Source organism: Herpailurus yagouaroundi, unplaced genomic scaffold, assembly GCF_014898765.1.
Source record: "Herpailurus yagouaroundi ecotype Mexico unplaced genomic scaffold, PumYag 159, whole genome shotgun sequence".
In the NCBI taxonomy this organism is placed as follows: domain Eukaryota; kingdom Metazoa; phylum Chordata; class Mammalia; order Carnivora; family Felidae; genus Herpailurus; species Herpailurus yagouaroundi.
The window spans coordinates 19,247,834-19,264,252 of record NW_024412400.1 but is presented as its reverse complement, the minus strand read 5'-3'; the positions used below and the strand labels follow the sequence as shown (position 1 = coordinate 19,264,252).

General features: G+C 41.1%; 1 protein-coding gene across 5 annotated transcripts in view; it reads left to right on the top strand.

Annotated features, from left to right (window-relative positions):
• The first annotated feature begins 7,734 nt into the window (after window positions 1-7,734).
• The window catches only part of UBE2E2 (ubiquitin conjugating enzyme E2 E2), a 399,100-nt gene continuing 390,415 nt past the window's right edge, over window positions 7,735-16,419 (top strand). Inside the window, exons 1-2 of one of the 5 annotated variants that reach the window (XM_040480078.1) lie at window positions 7,735-7,900; window positions 13,591-13,774. In XM_040480078.1, the coding sequence (XP_040336012.1) occupies window positions 13,599-13,774 (176 nt within the window). In that variant the 5' untranslated portion in view covers window positions 7,735-7,900; window positions 13,591-13,598. Of the gene's footprint in view, window positions 7,901-8,028; window positions 8,113-13,590; window positions 13,775-16,419 lie in introns of those variants that run through there. The other 4 variants (XM_040480075.1, XM_040480077.1, XM_040480074.1 and 1 more) reach the window with 4 other exon arrangements.

Sequence of the window (16,419 nt, the reverse complement as noted above, 5' to 3'; positions counted from 1 at the left end):
TTCAGAGGAGGGAAGGGTAAAGAACAACGTGCTGTGAATGACTTAATTATAATTTTTACGTGAATTTAAAAAAATTTCAAAATGTTGTTTATACTACTAAATAGCATGACTGAAAGAAGTACTCATGTAATTTAGCGCTAACAATGTAATTGGTCATCCTCCACAAGATTTCACTGATGAAAACCTAGCCTATATATCAGGAACAAATATCCAGCAGCTTTCTGGTAGTATTTGCAAAACAATTTTTATTACTCATTCAATGCTAATTATGCATTTTGAGAGTCAAATTCAGAATAAATTATGTATACACTATGTAAAGATATTTACACACACAGCATGTGTATCAGTCAATATTCTCCAACTCACAAGTTAAGAAGCAACTTGCTGTGCATGTTCTTGGCAAAGTTAGGCTGAGGGTAAATGGGGGAGAAAGCGTATGTTTGCCCCTTCCTCTGAACGAGTAGAGAGATAACTGTATTTAGCTCTTCCATCTGAACCTTCCTCAGAGGTGCATAAGTCCCTAGGGATGCAGTTTTGGAAGAAGTTGGGGGGTGGGCAGAGACAGCCAACTCTTTGAATTCTTATGTATTCTTCAGAACATCCTTCAGTGGGGCTCTTTCTCTTACCTTTCAAAGAGAGAGGGAGGAATGATGGGCATCAGTAAGAAAGTTAATACTCAGTTCACTCTATCCGTAAATCTCCAAAGGACTCAGTCATTTGTTTTGATTCCTGAGGCCAATCTAGTATAAGTTGAGCATAGCATGAGATTGCATATATAAACTATTAAGCAAATGCAAATGGAACAACCAGGGGCAGTGTGTCAGCTATGATCGAAAGCCCAAAGCTTATAACCTGGGTCAAAGTGGAGACGGTGAGCAACAGCATGAGTAAAGGAAGTCACTCGAGTTAGCAAGTCCAAGGCAGGTGGACAAACAGGAATCTAGTGTCAAACTATCTTCGTGAATGTGGAGTTCGGCTGACAAAGAGGCCAGGCGAGTGCGCAGCTATGGAGGTGAATAACTTGCATCACTCTTCAGGAAAGAACTCGCCTATCAGATGCAAGGGGATTAGTTAGCTGACAGCTTCCAGCTATAAGTGCCTTTAGGACCCATCTTACATTTTGAGTCGGGGACTCGCTCTTCCCGGGCAGTCTTAGCAAATGAGTACGCATGATGGAAGCATTAGGATCTGGCCATTTCTGCCCAGTGTGGAAGTGCTTTGCGGGCAATGTCTGTTCTGGGGCTTTGGTTAGGCTGGACAGGCCTTCCTCAGAGCTGCACTGCAGCCTGAGACTCTTCCCACCCAACCCTTCCTCCTTCCTCCCTCCTTTCACCGTGTCAAACCTGCATAGTAGCCTGAAGGATGTCACTGTCTACTCCTGCTACTTTCCTCTATTTTTTTTTCATAGATAAATAGTTAAATCTCTTCCACTTGTAACTACATCTTGGTGTCTGCTTTCTGGAAGACTCAGCTGATTACAGGAGGGATGCCAGTGTTCCAAGACACTGCACGAACACCATCTCTACCAGTAAGATAAATCACTGACTGGGGGCCCTGACACTTGGCTTCTCTCATGATACTGCCTTTTCATTTGCCCTTGGTTTGAATGGGAATCCCAGAGAACCCAAGGAAATTGTTCATCGATAGCATACTTATAGTAAGTCCTGGTCAACAGAAAAAAATATAACAGAATAGACACAAGTGAAAGGAGCACAAGAATCTTTATTCTTCTCCGTTCACAAAAATTGTGCCCTCCCATGAATATGTGAATGTACTAAAAACCATCGTTATGCATTTTAAGTTGGTGAATTGTATGGCCTGTGAACTACATCTTGATAAAAGTGTCCTTAAAAAACTGTACATTTCCAAGTAGACAAGGAAATACCAAGATGACTGTAGAGGAAGATAAAGGCAATAAGATAGAGAGTAAATACTTTCTTTTTTTCACTTTGGCCATATATAAAGAGATTTCATAGTGTTTCTTCATGCAGAGAGGGCCAGAGGGTTCATAAAGCTCTGGGAAATATTCATTAATATACTTTCTGAATTTAAATTGAACAGAAATAGTGAAGAGCTTATGCATTCTTTGAAATGGCTGTTAAAATGAATGACATGGAACGATTACATCTACTTCCCCAAGTTATGGGATTTGAGGAAATGGCAGTTGAACAAGTTGGTGTATTCATTCATTTGACCAACATGAAGGGGGTGCCTACTCTTCATCCTAAGTATGGTCTCTTGAGCCCTTGAGCAGCTCACAGCAAACTAGGGGATGTAGGCTTTTAAACAGTCTAGGATGCAGGGACACACACTGCGAGACTGCGAGACTGTTTGCAAGAAAAAGTGGCAAAGTCCAGAGAGATAATAGCATCAGACTTGAGGGTGATGTGACCTGCTACTTAGCAAAGCACTAGGAAGACTCGTAGCTCATACCTGCGTGACAGTTGTTTTGTTTCAAGCTCTATTTAAGTTGCTTATATGTATTAACTCATTTAATCTTCCCTCTTACCCTATGTAAGTATCAGCTGTTAAAATAAGCCCCACTAGTAGACAAGGAATCTGAGCTAGTGAGACGATAAGTACCTTGTCCATCATCACAGCGTGGGAGAAGTAGAGCCAGGATCGTAAATCCGGACGGCCCACTTCCAGAGGATCCCTGTACTGCATTAAGATGGGCAAAATCAGAGCAAGGCTTTCCTTTGTTCTGTCTTTGTCTGCTTCAGAGGTTTTGCTAAGTTTGAAATGTTTTTTACTTATTGTACTAATAACAGTATAATAACTTTAACGAAGAAAACCTTATCTATAATCTCATTGCTCAACGAATCTCTGACTCTCACATATCATTATTCTTTCCTTTGTTCTGATGATAGTCTTTTCCAGAGCAGATTCTCCCTATCTTATGGTGTCTAAAGATGGCTCCTCTGAATCACTTTCCTTTTTTCCATTCCCGGCCTATGCTCACTCGAGACCCTTTAGCCATATCTCAGCACCTACTCAAGCTCCTCTGTATTTCTGGGGAAGTTGGAGGCAACAGCCCATTTCAGCAGCGAGTGGGACTCCTGGCCCCACAGAAACTACCACAGCAGTAGCATCTTTGATATGTAGGGGACTTGAGGGAACATCATCATCAGAGAGCAGAGAGCATGTGTATTAGTTACCTATTGCTGCCTGAGAAGTTACCCTCAAAAGTTAGTGGCTGAAAACAACAAACATTATTGTCTCAAGGTTCAAGAGTGGCTTAGCTGGATGTTTCTGTCTCAGGGTCTTTTATGAGGTTGCACTGCAACCTTGTTGAGCAAGTTTGCAGCATCTGAAGGCTTGACTAAGGTGGATCTCCTTCAGAGTTTCCTCACGTGGGTGTCAGTGGGAGATGTCAACTTCTAGTCCATCGGCCTCTCTGTAGGGTTGCTTCCAATACGTCAGCTAGCTTCCCTCAGTGTGAATGATGAGAGTGAGAGAACCAGCAAGCCACCAAGATGGAAGTCCTACTATCTTTTATATACTAATCTCAGAAGTGAGGTACTATCACTTCTTATCATTTATTAGCCAGCCCTAACATGATGTGGGAGGGGACTACCCTAGGATGTGAATACCTGAGGCAAGGGTCATTAGGGCCATCTTAGAGACTGACTCCCATACTTAGGCAGGGGCCAGGGGTGGGAGGAAGAGCCAGACTTCTGTGTCTGCATCTTAATTTATGGGAATGGTGTCCACTGATGTTTTGCAGTGTGCAGCATATGTAACCACACATAGCAGCCCAGGTGGCAGTCCCTCACCAGGTGTCAAAATCAGGGGTATTTGTCCTCAGCACTCTTCCATTACCTGTTAGGAATTCACTTATTTATTCATTCAACAAACATTTTTTTATTAAGTTTAAAATTTTAATTCCAGTATAGTTAACATACAATACTATATCAGTTTCAGGGGTATAATATAGTGATTCAACAATTCTATACATTACTCAGTGCTCATCATGGTGAGTGTGCTCTTAATACCCATCATCTTTTTTACCTACCCCCTCACCTACCTCCCCTCTGGTAACCCTCTGTTACATCAAACATTTTTAAAACACCTGTAACATGCGTCTGTATTGATAATGTACTGAGTAATGGGGTCCTAGGGTCTCAGCCTAACAGGGCTTTGATTTTCCCACATCTGTGTTTTTCTTCTGGATTTCCAAGACATTCAGAGTGACCACAGAGTGCCCTACAGCCCCTTTCAAGCAAAAGATTATTGTCTTTCATCCCATTTTCACAGGGTCCTAATCTTTGGTAAACTTAAGCTAATAATGATATTTCCTTTCAGGGAGCACAATCCAAATATTTCACAGTCCTTGACCACTGGGTGCCTAATAAGAGTGGAAACAGCCTAAACAAGGGATGGCTCTACCAGTATGACGCATTTTTTGCTGAAATCCAGTCCAGTTACCCTCAGAGAGGTCTTTTCTAGCACAGCCCAGTCATGCTAGAAAACTAATTGTGACTCTACCTACTCATGAAGTTGGCAGTAACAAAAGTTATAAGATGAGCCCTACAAAAAATATTCCTGTTTGCCAATGCTAGGGGTAAAATGTAGGCAATATATTGAAGTCCAGAAATAAGAAGTGTAGGAAAGGAGTGAGTTCATGATGATGGATTGATGGACCAGAGCAGGAAATACAAGGCAGGTAAGCTATTTGTTTTGGAGACAGAATTTGAGTCTTAGGGGAGAGGACTTGAGAAAAATCAAGTGAAATCTGTTAGTAACATGGGACTCATGTTAATGTGTTCTGAATTTCACAGACTCCAGAGCCAAACTGCTGATTTCAAATCCCAGCTCTGTCTATGTGACAGTGGGCAAGTGACTTAATCTCTCTGAGCTTCAATGTTCTCATCTGTACATTGGAGTTGACTGAATGAAACCAACCTTCTGGGGTGTTTGTGAGCTAGTATATATGAAGTACTTGAACTTTGCCTGGTATAAATTAAGAACACTAAGTGCTAATTATTATTATTGGAGAAATTAAAACAATGTCTATTGTGTAATCAACAGAGGTCAAGTTCATTCACTGCACCAGTATTTATTGAATATATATATATAGCAATGAACCTCAGACAACAAAATCCTTGTTCCCAAGGTACTTATATGTGGAGCAGGGAGGGAGGGAGGAGCAGGGGAGAAATAGAAGACTAAAATAAACAAATAAGTAAAAATATACTATTTTAGAATTTATTATGATGATCATGCAAAAAAGAAAGCATAGTAGGGGTTATAGGAAGTGCTGGAGGTGGGGAGAGGTGAAGGGAAAAAGGTTCTAGAGACAGGAGATTTTTAAGTCAGAAGCGTTGAGGCTGAGTAATGTTTGGTGTGTCCCATTCTGGCTGGAGGGAGAGGAGGATAGGGTGAAATTGTACAATGTGAGGTCAGAGGGGTCCTAGTTGAGGGTAGTGGGCAGATCATGTAGGGCCATGCAGCCATTGTAAGAAATTGTCTGTTGCTCTAGGATGGAAAGCCATTGGAGGTTTTGAGAAGACGAGAGACCTAGATTTTAAAGGACAACTTAGACTATTGTACGCTGGGATGGAGGGTGGGGGGAATGGAGGGATAGTAGGTAGTCAGGTAGGAGTCTCTTGTTGAGAGATGATGGTAGCTTGGGTTAGGGTATTAGCTGTGGGGAAGGAGGTGGGAAGAAGTGGATACTTTTCAGGGTGTATTCAAAAATTTAAGGCAGAGTCAACAGAATTTGCAGATGAATTGGATGTAGCTCTTAAAACAAAGAGAAAGGTCAAAAATAGGGAAGTTTTGTGAGGACAGGGATTCTTCTCTTTTATTCAATGTCATATCCCAACCAACTATACAGTGCCTATTACTCAACAGGCACTCCCTGACTTAATGAAAAGGATAAATCTGATTTGTATTATATCCTTAACTTCCTAAGTTCAGTAAATACTATACAACAGTGAAAACAACTGCAGATAAATGCAGTATTGTTATTTGCTGTAACAGAAGAGTGCTTTGTTATAAAATATTCATTAGAAACAAACAAAACCCAACAGGATATCCACCTGAGTACATTTAACAGTTCTCTGTTTGGAGAAAAGCAGAGAGACCTAGAAAACGGGGATTCCATCATCTATCTTCACCAAACCATTACAAAATGCACTAATACACAGTCAAATGAAAATATTAAAATACACATATTTAACGATGTAAAATAAATTTTTCACACATTCAAGACAATCTATCAAATGTTCTATTTTGGTCATATTCTAATATTAAAAAGCAAATTTTGTGCATTATGTCATCTCTTTTTGCTAATATATTGCACCATGTGAGAGGTATATATGGCTATATAATTGATAAGAATCTCAGAATATGCTAATTGGTAGTCTTCCAATACATATTTTAGAGTCTAAGGGCAACAGGGCCTGTTGATACCCTTGAGTGATGCATAGAAGAAATACACAAGAGCACACCCACTTTTTACTCAGTAGTGATTTATGGAGGTTGGAAGCCAATACCTGCTTTTGCCAGTTTTCAGGGATGCAATGAAGTAATAGTTTTTGAAGAAAGCATTTGATTTAAGGATTTTCAGTTCGAGACACATGTATGGATTTTGACTTGCTCCTGTTCTCACGGGTCTTATTGCACTGATTTCTTTAGGCTGTTTGAGTTGGGCTGGACTCTATGGAGGCTATCTGCAGCCACTTTCCCCACATACGGTGCCAGCTCCAGAGTATGTCACATATATAGCGACAGGTCCTATATAGGAGAGGTCTAGGAGCAGCAATAGCAATCATTTGGCAAAAGGAGCTAGGGTTGGAGGTGGGGGAAATTTTGTGGAAGCTGAGTTTGCATGACAGGCGTGGATTCTTTTTTTTTTTTTTATGGTTATTTGGGGTGAAGATTATAGGGGAACATGACGTTCCCTCAGGTCACCCACAGCACTGTTACTGTTCCCATTGCCTTTAACTGGGCATTAAGGCAGCTCCCACTCGCTCTTTCACCTCTCTCCCAAATATCCTCCTCCTTTTTCCTCTCTCCCGAATATCCCAGGGTTAAAATGGCTGGGAGCTCTTAGCTACCGTGTACATTTTAGGCCAGGACAACCCAAAAGGCAGAAGGATTTTACTGTTGCAGTGTAGGGTAGAGAGTCTGGGTTAGCCTTCGCGAACTTTCCAGGCTAGCGCGAAGTTTTCTCATCTTGGGTGCATGAGGGAACCAAGCGTCTGAGTTTTGGTTAATATGTCAACAGGGTCAGTCCCTGTAGTTACTTTGCGAACACTGTGAGGCAAGTGTGAAGCCCACGGCTGCAGTGGCTGGGGGTAAAACGCCGCACCCAGCTTGGTCTTAGGGCAATTCCCCTCCCCCACCCCCCCCCAGCCAGCATTGCCCTTTAATGCGCGTGCCCGTCAAGGTCCCCGCGTCCCTTCCCCTCAAGTCGCCTCGTTAGCCTCTGTTTCCCTCTCCTCTCCTGGTCCCTGCCTTTCCTTTTCCGTGGGACAGCCTTCGCCCACCCCCGCCACGGCTCACTCGCGGGACTCGGCTGTCACTTTACTTTTCCGTGCCGCCTCCCCGCCCCCTCGCCGGGCCGGCCGGGCAGTTAGCCCGTGCGCGCGCCCGCCACCGCCCCCTCGCGGCCACGCGCCGGGAGGAGGCGGGGCGGAGCGGGCTTGGGGTGCCGGGAGGCGCGCGGCGCGGCACGGCCGACGTGGGGCTCGCGCTCTCGCGGTCTCTCCCGGGCGGGCACACGGGCACGCGCACTCGCGGGCGCGCGCGCGGACGGCCGGGCGGAGGCAGCGTCTCGCGGAGGCGGTGGCTTCACTTTCCAGGAGTCAGGGGCGGCCGCAGCAGCAGCCGCGGGCAGCAGCCTCGGGAGCCGGAGCTGGAACGGCCGCGGGCAGCGGCGGCGGCGCTGAGGGTGAGTCCGGGCGGGCGCGAGCGCGGCGGGGACAGGCGTGGCCGGGCGGCCGGGTGCGTGGTGCGCGGGTCCGGCTTTCGGTGACAAGACCGTCTGCGGGGACACCCCGTCCTCGGCCCTCCCAGCGCCCCCCCTCCGCCCCCCGCCTCCGCAGCCCTCTTTCGCAGCGCTTGGGCTCTAGCCCGTGACCTGCGCAGACGCCCCTCCCTCAGGTATTCGCCCGGGCCTCGCCGGTGCTCCCCCACTCCAGTCCCCGGCGTCCTCCCTCTAGCTGGCGTCCCCCCTCTAGTGGGCGTCCCCCCCCAACCTCCTCTCCACGTCGCAGGTCTCTCCTTACACCAATTGCGCCCTAGTTCTCTCCTTCTCTGCTCCCCAGCGTGCCCCATTCTCGGCGCCCCCTCCCGCGAGCCTCCTGCCCCTGTTTCTCGCCCTTTCCACCCCTCCCCCTCCTTCCTATCTCTCCCCCCCACCCCCGCCCGCCTCGTCCCTGCCTGTCCATCTTCTACCCCCTTCCGTTCTCAGTTCCCCATCCTTCGCCACCCTTCCAGCCCCTTTGCTTTCCCAGCCGCATCCTGGAACTAAGTCTTTGCAAAAGTACTGGATAAATGTCACGGTGGAAAGTGCCCGGCTTGATCTTTTGCTATTTTCCCTAATTGCATAATTGCTGCACATGGTGTCTCTCTGGCGAGTGCCGGGTCTGGCGCCGCCACCGAACCCCGTGGCCCTCCTGGAGAAGACCTTGTGGGGTGTGTTTGTGTATGCCCGGGTGTTGTATTGGTCTTTTGTGAAGCCTAGCGCTTGTCACAGTTTGGAGCCGAAGCCCATTTTTCTCTGGTCTCTTCTCTGCAGCCCCCACTGGCCTGGTTTGAAACTGGATTCCCTCTGCCCTCCTTCCCCCACTTCTCCCCCTCTCTTCTCTCATAATGTTTTGATCCTTTTGCCCTTTACCATTTCTAATGAAGATAAAGCGTAGCTTCTTGTGGGTTTTTTTTTTTTTTTTTCCCACGACCAACCAGAAATGTCCAATCCATCTTCCCTTAAGGAAATTAAGGCCGCTTTAGAAAGACATCATCCTGTGCTCGGTGGCTGTTAGACCTATTTGCATGTTTTCAAGATTCATCGTTTTGTATTGTGTATTCTTGAGAGTTTACTGAAATATTTTTATTTAAAAGTACAAAAGAAAGTGCTAGGGTTTACCTTCAGATTATCTAGCGCTTTGGAAAGATTTTAAGGTCTTCTTAGTTTTTTTTTTTTTTATTTTTTTTTTTTATTCCTGATTCTTTAAAAAGTATGTTTCTGTATATGTGATAATTCAGTCTGGACCTTGCAATTTAAATGATTGTCTCAGCGGTTTGGACGCTCTGGCTCTTTAGTGTTTTTGCATATGGGCTGATGCTGATGATAGTGTTTAATGTCCTAGCCCATTATATCTCCCCCAGAACACAGCGCCTTTTCTTCAAAAATTGTATTTTATTTTACATTTTAGGTAAGTTCAGAAATCTGAGTAGGAAGACAAATAAGATATCAAAAGACAGGATTAAGCGTTTTCCTGTTGTAAAAGCTCAAATGAACATTTGCTTTTGCAGTTTTATACCATGAGATACAGTTATAAGGCTTATCTGGACAGTAGTTGGATTTATGAAGTGACTATAGTTGCTTTTACGTTATCAGTTATATTTATAACCGAATCGTTTCATTTTTATGGAACATGTGAGTTTCATTTATTATGTTGCTTATTTCCAGGACTGCATGTAATTACGACATAGAATACACAGCTATAATACAAGATTATTTTGTGTGTTGAAGAAGAAACAACATCCAAACTTTTAATGTAACATGTTTGAGGAAAAGTCCACCTTTCTATTTTATATTTAGAAACCAAGATTTACTTTGAGTCCATAATAAAAATAGAAATTGGGATATCTTATTAGCTTTGAAACTATCATTGAAGAAGAACACTATGTTTATAACTCTGGAATTTAAGTTTATCTTCCTTCTATGATTCGATCAAATTAGCTAAGTAGGAATTAATCTTAAATATAATTTAAAAACGCTGATTTAGAAGATAACTTTAAAGACTTTTAATTCATGACTTTTTATTCATTTGTATTTTGGAAAGACAAAACAATTTCATACTTATACCTAATTAAAATGCTTGTAGACTGCTTTTTCTTCGTAAAAATTAGTTGTCACCTGAGTGGCACAGTAATTTTTTTCCAATACTTTTTTCTGTACTTAGGCATTTAAAAACCAAAATCAGTGGAAATTTGCCTTACTCTTGATATTTGAAAAAGAAACGAAAACTTTGTTTCTAAAAGTTTCTGTAGTGGTTATTAGTGGTCTCAGATGAATTTCTTATCCGTAGGTTAAGATTCAGATGAAATAAAGTTGTCTTAGGTCAAAAGTGGAAATGAACTATTTTTCTTTATTGTGAAACTATAGAAATTATACCTTTATTTATTTGGGTTTCTTTTTTTATGGAAAGGAGACAAACTTGAGTATATCATCATATGATTTCTACGTATAAAATTAAAAGTTGGGCAAGACATGGTATTAGAAGTTAGGGTAGTGACAGGAGGTGATGAATATGCTGTATTTCTTGGTCTGGATACTGGTAACACAAGTGTGTTCAGTTCGTGACAGTTCATTGGCCAACACTCAACATTTGTGTACTTTTTTGTCTATATGGTACACTTCAAGAATTTTTCTTCAACCAAGGATTTCCTCTAATACTTATCCTCTGTTGGCCTTCTTTTAGTATCCACATATTCAAATACTTCTCCATTCAATTCTTGATCTGTCAGTTCTCTAGACTCCCAGCGGCCAAACACACTGAGACTCAAATCCATTTTATTAATAACCACTTTATGGAGATGTATTCCACATACTGCAAAACTCACTGTTTCAAAGTATACAGTATACTAAGTGGTCTTAGTGTATATTTACAAGGATGTGCAACCGTCACAACTCTCTGATTTTAGAACATTTTCAGCACCTCAGAAAAGAAACTCCATACCTATTAGCACTCACTCCCTACTTGGATATTTTTAATAGTTTTTTTTTCTTAATTTAATTTAGTTAGTTAGTAATCTCTACACCCAGTGTGGGGCTTGAACTCACAACCCTGAGATGAAGAGTTGCATGTTCTACCAACTGAGCCAGCCAGGGAGCTCCATAATAGTATTTTTTCATAATTCTCTGGAGAGATTAGTCTTCTGATATTCTGGAGTGGTGTTTGAAAGTTGAGTTTGGCTCAGATTGAGTCATTGAGTAATCTTTCAAGTAATTATATACTCATAGCATTATTATTGTGCAAATGTACATAAATAAGAACATTGAGAAGAATGTGTAGCTTTATAACTAATGTAAGATAGAACTGAAATTCTAGGCATAGATTATTAAACTGAAGGACCAAGTTCAGTAAAAAAGAATTTTATTTCATTTAGGCTTCTGTATATTTTTCATACAATGGGTTGCTTCTGGTTTAAGATGTATAAAATGATTTCTCACTCATTTCACATTTCTTAAAATATTGCCAACAGCATTTTGCTATATCCAAGGACCTTTCCCTGAGAATTGTTCTCTTTCTCACTTCCATGCGCATCTGCTCTAACACGCTTTTATGTACATACTTATAAGATTTTGAACTTCTGATATATTTTAACTGAAAGAAGCTGGAAAAAAAATCAATGTTAAATCCAAGGATAAGAATTAAAGTGAAATAAAAATGAAAAAAAAAGCAAGAAATATATGTTAGGACTGTTACAGCTAGACTTGAAACATACTGGTATAAAATTTCAGTATTCTATTAAGTGACTTTAGTGCTCATAAAAGATGTCACAGCTGTGGAGACTGATGATCTTCATTTACAGAACAGGTAGAAGAGCAGTCACATTTCTCTGTCAGTGTGTTTTCAGAGCTGCTTGTACAGATGTATTTTTGTTTGGCCTGGGGGAAGGGAGCTGTTGGAGTTGAGAGGGGTGGTGTTGTGTTTGTGTGATGTGTCTTTGAAGGCATTCAGTATCTTCTGTTGACTCTTCACCTCTCTGCATCCGGATCATTCTCTTCCAGTGCTTTTTGGTTTGTCTTACCATAAAAATTTCAATCCATTAAAGACTTGTATTATGAAATCACTTTCATTTAGAGGAAGCTGTAAGTTAAATCTTCGGTGGTGGTGAATTTTCATCACCGTCAACTAGCTATACATTTAGACTAATTACAGTAATAAAAAACAGTGCTTTATTTGAGGTATCTTTCTTTTACAAAGTACTTCTTAGGTTTCGGTAACATGGTGAGCACAAGGCCCTTTTGAGTCTGGACATTGATTTGTCAGTTTGGTTAGAGTTGTCAGTATACTTTAAGCTAGTTTGGTTTAAGGAATGTCTTCATAGAAACCAAACTCAGGAATTGATTATTATGGAATGACAGTTCAGAGGGGATATCCCTTTTCACTTACTAGAATTTTTTTGTATCTGCTAGCCAGGTTATAGCAGTTATATACCTATGTATCAAGGTAGGTATTAAGGAAATTGAGTTGAGAATTAGAGCTGCTTGGGGAACATGAACTAAGAGCAAAGGGAATTTGAAAGTCTTTAGGGATATTTTATCCAAGGCTGGAAAAAAAAGAATCCTTCACCATCTCAATACAGTCTCCATTTCTTGTGAAACACAGTTGCTTGGTATATTGCTCGATCAGTGCTGACACCATCATATGGTTCAGGTTTTATTTAGAATCATGCAGGCCTCTGTGTTCTTTTGTGTTCTTCTGTTATCAGAAAGGTTACTTAAAATAATTGACTAGCTTGGAGAATTTTAACTTAGTAGTTTTTCAGAATATTTAGAGTTGTACAACATCACTATTATCTTTAAAACATTTTTTTAAATGTTTATTTTTGAGAGAGAGAGAGAGAGACAGAATGTGAGCAGGGGAGGGGCAGAGAGAGAGGGAGACAAGGAATCCAAAGCAGGCTTCAGGCTCTTGAGTTGTCAGCACAGAACCTGATGAGGCGCTTGAACTCATGAACTGTGAGATCATGACCTGAGCCGAAGTCGGACGCTTAACCGACTGAGCCACCAATGCGCCCCACAGCATCACCATTATCTAATTTAAGAACATTTTCATCAACCCAAAAGCATACTTTATACCTATTATCAGTCCTTCTGCATTCTTCCCTCACTCCTACTCCCTGACAACCATTTACCAACTTCTCTGTCTGTGAATTTGCCTATTCCGGACATTTTGTGTAAATGGAATCATACAGTTTATTGTCCTTTGTGACTGACTTCTTTCAATGAGCATGATGTTTTCAAAGTTCATCCATGTTGTGGTGTGTACGTATTGTACTTCATTCCTTTGTATGGATGAATAATACACTGTTGTGTGGCTATGTCACATTCGGTTTATCCATTTATCAGTTAGTGGACATTTGAGTTGTTTCCTCTTTTTGGCTCTATGAATAATGTTGCTAAGAATGTTTTGTGTATACATTTTGTATGTTTTCTTTTTTCTTCTCAGTACATTTTGAAAGAAAAGTTTTGGCAGCTCCCAAAGTTGTTTTGTAAATGACCACCCTGTTCATTTTATGTTAGTTTTACTTATTCTACTTGCAGGCTCTCTTCCTCTCTGTTCTAGAGGTAACTTATTGTCGTCCTCCCACAACTAAACAAATGATCTTTGATTTTTATTCCAGGATCTAAAATGTCCACTGAGGCACAAAGAGTTGATGACAGTCCAAGCACTAGTGGAGGAAGTTCTGATGGAGACCAGCGTGAAAGTGTTCAGCAAGAACCAGAAAGAGAGCAAGTTCAGCCCAAGAAAAAGGAGGGAAAAATATCCAGCAAAACAGCTGCTAAATTGTCAACTAGTGCTAAAAGGTACCTTAATAATTTTAACCTTTTTGGTTTTAGTATCTAGTTATCATCTTAAGTTCTCTCTTTTGTATTTAATCATTTATTTGGGATACAGATTCATAAATCTGTATATTGAATACATCTGTAATGTAATAAATGTAATAAATCTGTATATGAATAGACAAATTCATAAAAATACATATTCATTGTGTGTGTTTGTATTATTTAATAAGTGAGCATATATAGGAAAACGTGTGTAAAAGTGTGGTAGTTTGGTCTACTTGACCATAAATATTTTATTCTGTTGAGCAACATGGAAGAATGAGTAGGAATCTGTTAAAATAGTTTGTGAATGATGTATATTTTCTACTACTTGTTAGTAAAGTTAGAAATGCTGAAGTTAGCAACAAACATATCTTGGTTTCATTATATAAGGCAGTGGCTCTGTCTTGATACAGATTTTTTTTTCTCTAGACAATAGATACATCTGGAAGGTAGATATTTAAATGAGTCTCTATTACCACATCAATTGCTTATGAGGACTGGACTCACCAGAGAATCTGCTTTAATATTGTTTAATTATAGAATGTGTCTTGGAAAAGAATTTAGAAGTAAACTAAATTTAATACAGTTTTTCCTGATTTTGTGGTTTAATGGTCTTATTTTCTAATATCTTTTAAAAAATATCAAATAGGAAGCATAATGAAAGCATTCTGTAATTTTTAGACATAGTAGAATGTGAATGTTGAATGATAGCTTTATATTTATTGGATAGTATGAATTAGGAGGATCTGTTTCCTGATGATCCAAAACCATTATGGTGTAGTAGACCTTGTTTGCCTCTGGTGTAGTCAATCCACAGGATTGGGAAGAACCTTCTCAGGCCTCCTGGGGGGACATGAGCTTCTAGGGAGAGATGTTGGGGTGATAGTGAGTGGTCAGCAACTTATTCCAAGGGACTAGGGTAGTCAACTCCTTCCCAGAAGTGTGTTGCTGGTCTCTGATCTCTCTTGAAGGAGTGGTGTGAAAGTCAGGTAGCCTCAAGCTTTAAACCTCTATACTAGAACATGCCAGTGTGGGAGAACAGGGTTCCGTTTAGTTTTGCTCTCTCCCCACAAGTCCAGAGGGCTTTAGTCTGCTGACCCGACGACCCCTCTGCTGGCTGGCCACAGCACAAAATGACCTGCTGCTGGGAAATGTGGGGTGGAGTTAGTATGGATAAGAAAGGTAGGAATGGAGAAAATATGACATTAAGATGAAAGAAAGGAGGTTGGGGTGAGTGAGTGGATAAGAGATACTCAGTTATAGAGTATACCTGCATGTAAATGAGGAAACTGTAATTTAGTCATCAGCTTCTGATAATAAGGGTTTTCACAGGGCATCTTCAGCTTGTCAGAAAAGGGAGAGAATGGGCTGTCCAGGTCTCTGGGAAGTAGAGTTGGGATAGTGCTTTGCCTGGGTTTGTGCTCAGTTGTCCCATGATGCTAGTTAGCAAAGACTCCTTTCTGTTTCATGAGGCCCTGCCTTTCCCCCTCATTAGGAGGATCTCCATAATCCCTCAAAATCATAATTGAGTGATGTATCAAAAGACCAAATTCTGTGTGTGAGAGATCATTAAGTGTACAATGTGTGAAAGTGAGGATTGCATGATTTTTTCAAGTACATGGGTAATATTTTACTTTATTTTACTACAGTGTGTACAAAGTATAGATTATAGGGGCACCTGGTGGCTCAGTCGGTTAAGTGTCTGACTTCAGCTCAGGTTATGAGTTCAAGCCCCACATCAGGCTCCATGCTAACAGCTCGAGCCTGGAGCCTGCTTCGGACTCTGTGTCTCCCTCTCTCTCTGCCCCTCCCCCACTCGTGCTCTATCTCTGTCTCTCAAAAATAAGTAAACATTAAAAAAAATAAAAAGAAAAACCCCGAAGTATACATTATATAGTCAAACCTAGTCCCTCCCCCTCCCCTTTAAAAAGAGGATAAGTCCTAGTTTTGAGATAGTACGTGTGTGTAAAGAATCCAAGGCAGTGCCTGATCGGCGCATAATAGTAATTGGTATTATTGCAGTGGTTAGAGTAGGAAGTGTTGTCGGAGTTAAAAGAGAAAGCTTAATTTTTCACTCATCTTTTCCTCCAGCTTAGTTGATAGTGAAGTTATTTTATTTTTTTTTTCTATCTTTGCTTAAGTTCTAAGAACTCAGGAAAAATTTGAGAGTCAGGAAGGCAGACCCACATCTTTTAAATTCATCATTATATCTATAGTGCCTACCATAGTAGAGTCACAGTATTTACTTACAGGTGTTTTAGAACCTTGATTTGATTGTAGGGATTGGCTCTTCCATGGGTAATTAAGATCCCAGTACTAATGTGTGCAGAAGATTCAAAGTTACAGATCATTTCAAAATAAAATTCTAATTTATTATTGTTAATTTTTATTCAGATGAGAACTCTTTTCCATATAGTGTAATTTTATAAGAGATAATTTATCAGAAGAAGTACACAGCTTGGACTCTAGAGCTGGGATCTGGGTTTGATTGTAGGTTCTGGCATTTAGCAGCTCTGTGATCTGAGATACATAATTTAACGTTTCCAACCTCAGTTTCCTTTTCTGTAAAATGGAGATAATAATGGTACTTCCTCACAAGGCCGTCATGAGGACTAAATATGATA